Source organism: Dreissena polymorpha, unplaced genomic scaffold, assembly GCF_020536995.1.
Source record: "Dreissena polymorpha isolate Duluth1 unplaced genomic scaffold, UMN_Dpol_1.0 chrUn047, whole genome shotgun sequence".
Lineage (NCBI taxonomy): Eukaryota > Metazoa > Mollusca > Bivalvia > Myida > Dreissenidae > Dreissena > Dreissena polymorpha.
The window spans coordinates 61285-65812 of record NW_026273361.1 but is presented as its reverse complement, the minus strand read 5'-3'; the positions used below and the strand labels follow the sequence as shown (position 1 = coordinate 65812).

At 33.3% G+C, this 4528-nt stretch overlaps 1 protein-coding gene across 1 annotated transcript; it reads right to left on the bottom strand.

Annotated features, from left to right (window-relative positions):
• Window positions 1-2022: 2022 nt before the first annotated feature.
• Window positions 2023-2972, bottom strand: LOC127863846 (uncharacterized). The gene is made up of 2 exons (XM_052403517.1): window positions 2841-2972; window positions 2023-2548 (listed from the first exon to the last, which is right to left on the bottom strand). Exons 1-2 carry the CDS (start codon window positions 2966-2968, stop codon window positions 2299-2301), a joined length of 378 nt encoding a protein of 125 aa, XP_052259477.1. The 5' UTR covers window positions 2969-2972; the 3' UTR covers window positions 2023-2298.
• Between the last annotated feature and the right edge of the window lie 1556 nt (window positions 2973-4528).

Below are 4528 nucleotides of genomic sequence, written 5' to 3'. Positions count from 1 at the left end.
AACGCAAGTTCTCCATTCGGTTTGAAGAAGGAATACTTAACACATGTTTTATTATTTTTCCAGCCGAAATACAGAGACTGGAGTTTTAATTAATATGGTAGTTGTTGTTTACAATTACTATGTTTGATATAATGTCCACATGTTTCATGGTTATCATATTTTTGTGGTACAGTTTGGTACCTTGAAAGTTTACTTTGAAGTTCTTATAAAAATGTTAGTAAAAATGTATTATGATTCACCAGTATATTGAACAATTAATGGTCATTAAATTGCAATTACATAGACAAGTATGTACATGCAGGCATTCCATAATTTTACAAAGAATCAAGGAACAAAAATGCTTTTATACCAGTGTATTTATAACAATGACAACATTATTGATATTACTTTTCGTCCGTATGCCTTCCACAGGGACTGAATGGTTACAGAAAATAAATTAAATTTGCAAATCTGAATTAGTTTTTTTGCCTATAGAAACAGTTGTAACATATTATAACTAGACACGAGTTTAACTTTTTATTAGTCACAACATATTCTAGGCATGTGCAAACTTCAATTAAGAAAGCATTTGTTAGAGCAAAGGTTATTTAAAATTGAAATGTCGATGTATTGCATGGTATATTAATGTATAGAATGTAAATGATTTTATTTTCTGATTCTAAGCAAGCAACAAAAAGAAAAACTATTTACAAGTTTTGCTACTTTTTGAATGTGGGGATGGCTTCAGATAATACACACTGTTTATTAAACATCAATACATCAAGCTACTTTTGAAATGCATGGGGTGTAAAACAATAATTTACCATTTCCACCATTTCAGTCATAATAATAGAGTTGATATCAAATAATGTAGTCCATTTAATTTATATAAGAAAACGTTTCAGGATGATTAAAAAAATGTGACATGTAAAGACCTTTTAGATCCCCTCATAACAAGCTTAAATCAAACCATTAGTTATAAATATATATTGACTATTCAGATTTCAAGGTTAATTAGTTTGATGGTGTTAACGCAAAGGAAAAACACACACTTAAAACACATGTTAAATAAATAGAGAATTATCGTAAAAGATAAATATTGCGGTTCACATAATGTATTTTCTGTATTTATTTACTCATGTACCATAAGTGATAAATATACGATAAATATATAGATACATATACGATTGCAGTATTTTTGACATAGACAGCAGCAGACAGCTATCATTATTTGGCAAGGGCTATCTAGAGCTACCTCTTCTGGCTTACCAATTGACTCGCCAATTTAATCGTTTCACGGCAATTCATATGTGGCGTGTATTATCAGGAAACTTGCTAACATCGGTGTTCTTTTAATCCACATCGGAAATCTTTGATTTGGGCCGTGTCGCGGCAAAACCAGTATTCGTGACAAAATTTGACATTTTTTGTTTTCTATGGATTGATAAAGACTGTTCTTTGCTTGTTATTATGATACCAAATTTATAGATATAGCCCCATTACTTACAGAGAAATTTTTATTTTAGTAACAGCACTGCAGAGGTGTTTTGACGTTAACAACGTTAACAGCGTTTTCAAGTAAACCGCATTCAGTTGTATGTTACATCAAAATCCACACTTATAAACAAGACATGAAATAACATTTAAGAACGCATTTATTTTGTTAAAAATATATTATCAGGTATCTATGTGTTCTAAAAATAGTTGTGATTAACATTAAACTGTAAACTAACATACGTTGCTTAGCAACAAAGTCCACTTATATTTACATCGACCAGCAAACCATTCAGTTTTAATCATTTTTTTCTAAACCAATCTCACATATTTTCACAACATATCATTTAGTTTTTCATAGGAATGCACGCATCAAAACAAACATTATCAATTACACAAGTATACATAAACCAACAATATCCAATAATAAAAATAATAAAATAATTTCATTTTGTTGAAATGTTAGATTTTTATTTCCCAAAAGTGCTGTTTTTAAAAATTAAGAGTCGAGTAATCTTTAATAATTTTATAATTATTCTTAGCATGTTCACAATTTATTTATCGTACAGCTTATATTGTATGCAGAATCCTTCGTTTGCCATGAATTCTATAGAAACGAGCAGAAGTGAATACAAATATTTCATTTGATATGAAAAAGTGTTATTTAAATGATTTATAAATAAACCAATGTATTCAAACAGACATTGAAGGATATTCAAAAAGTACTGAAGAATAAGTTTCAAGTTATTTGTCATTCGCCTGTAAATATTGACATTATAATGTGTGTAATCTTTCGCCGTAGATGCGATAGATGCGACGACATAACTATAGTGATGTTTCTGGGCAAGGGCAAGTAGCATCCTTGTTAGCATCGCTGAGATATGGCCTGACAACTTTGTACAAGTACTCCTGTCTGTTTCGGCTGAGTCCTTTGGCCTCTACAATCTGCGGTTGTTGGTATGGAATATGGACGCCATCCATAGTCACTGTAACCTTGACCTCTGGACATCCGACTCTCGTGCGCATTGTGACCACACCTGGCTCTTCCGTCGTCATGCGGAAGTACTGATATTGTCTGAAAATAAAAATAAATACTATTTTGGCAAACATTTTTATACGTTTGAATAGGACACAAAATTATGATGCATTTGCGGATAATATTCATTTGCATTGGTAACTATAATTGAAGACAATGTGCATGGTTATGTCCGAGTTTTGTTTTCTTTCGCTTTGTATTGCACTTTAGGAATTTTAGACTTTTCGTTAAACATCAGTATAAAACCGTTATACAGAAAAAAATATTAACAATTCTACTCAGTGGTGTGAACATTTTCAACCAATTATCATAGGCCTACGTAAGTAAATACCTTATCGCTGGTACAGGACAAAACAGTCGGGACAAAAACCCTTTCCAATCCCGCCAGTTCCATGCCGGATACCTCACTGCTTCATTGGATGCTGAGGACATATTCACCATCTGGGTCAATGAGTCCATTGTCTCAATGATAGACCTCCTGAATTTTAATGATCAGATTGCTAGTATTGTCAGGAGAAGAAATGTAAACTCGGTCTTATTCTACATGCTATATAAATAAAACACTTCATACAAGGAAAATTTACCTTTTTTAAATTCTTACACATACAACAAAGGCGGCTTTTAGGTACCTGTAAAGTTTCTTTACATGCCCAAATCCACTGTCAACCAGACACCTGGCATGTCCTGGTATTTGCATGTGGTATTCTATCATGTCATGTCTGCCGGTCATCACACACCATGTGAAATAACCAATGAGGTAGCGGTTCTTGTTCTGACCTGTAAAATATTGCAGACCATATGTTAACATTCTAAAAATACATACAAAACGTTTCTATATTTTTTTCTTTGTTATTAAGGTAACGTTACACATTTTGTTAAGCCTACTTTAAAAGAAAAATCAAACAATTATTACCATATGCTATATAGGCATAGATATAAATAATGTTTAATTGTTAAGAACACAATATTTACTCATATGTTTGAAATATTTATTCAAATATAACTAAATGAATCATATGATTGATTACTACTGGATAATTTTACAAAATAATACCTGGACAATTATCCGCATGGATGGAGCATGTCGATTCACCACGCCCGTGGGTGTCTAGCACCATATCCAGCATCGAGATGACAGCATTGGGTCCGTGTGTTTGGGTACCATCTATGCCCATAGTTTCACTTTCATCAATAAAAAAATTGAGCTGTTTAGGCAGTCCATCTATCCGTACACCAAAAATCTGTACTTTGCGAAGGGACATGAAATAAATTGGCCCCATTTGTTGCGAGAAGTGAGGAATGGATACATTTTGACTAAAATCAAAAGTATAGTGGTTTGTTCTTTTATCAGAACTTAATATGCATGTTTCCTTGGCACGCTTTACACAGTCATTATAAAGTTCTCTTTCTTTTTGGGCATTTATCACATGTTGTTTGAAGTTTTCGGCAGCCTCTAACTTTTCACTCTCTTCTATTGCCTTCATAATGTTCTTTCTGTGGCCTTCACATGTTGCGCAAACATCATCCCTAGGCGAAGCTATTTTAATGTGACACAGACAGCTTTTCCAAATTTCACAGAAAGCAGTTCGCTGTAAAGATCTAACCCCAGCCTCGCGACAACTTTCTATATACTCTTTATGAATGGTTAGTTTTGTTTTACCACTGTCAAGATAAATTGGAGGAGTATTGTCGCTTCCTCTGGGAGCTGCTGGTTGGGGGATACCATACGTGTCCGCATAATTTTGCAAAAATTCAACCACGCGTTTTACATCATCATAAATGACGGCTTGTGATGGTTTCTTTCCTACGTTTCCATGATTTCTTGGCAATCGACCATTCTGCTTATAATGGTCTACAAGATTTTCTAAAGCTGATCTACCAATGTCATTAACCAGCGTAAACGTTTTCTTGCAAACTGGCTTTTGGAATGCATTGTATGAAACCATCGAACGTTTCCTTGGCTTCCCTCGTTTTGTAGTCAGGTCATTTCCACACTTAAGATTACTCATGACAATAATA

Bases quoted from the DNA above. Each gene is read 5' to 3' on its own strand.
- LOC127863846 (XM_052403517.1), bottom strand. From the start codon at position 2,968: ATGGACTCATTGACCCAGATGGTGAATATGTCCTCAGCATCCAATGAA. The intron at 2,549-2,840 runs GTATTTACTTAC...TTTTATTTTCAG, and splicing joins TGTCCTGTACCAGCGATAAG to ACAATATCAGTACTTCCGCA.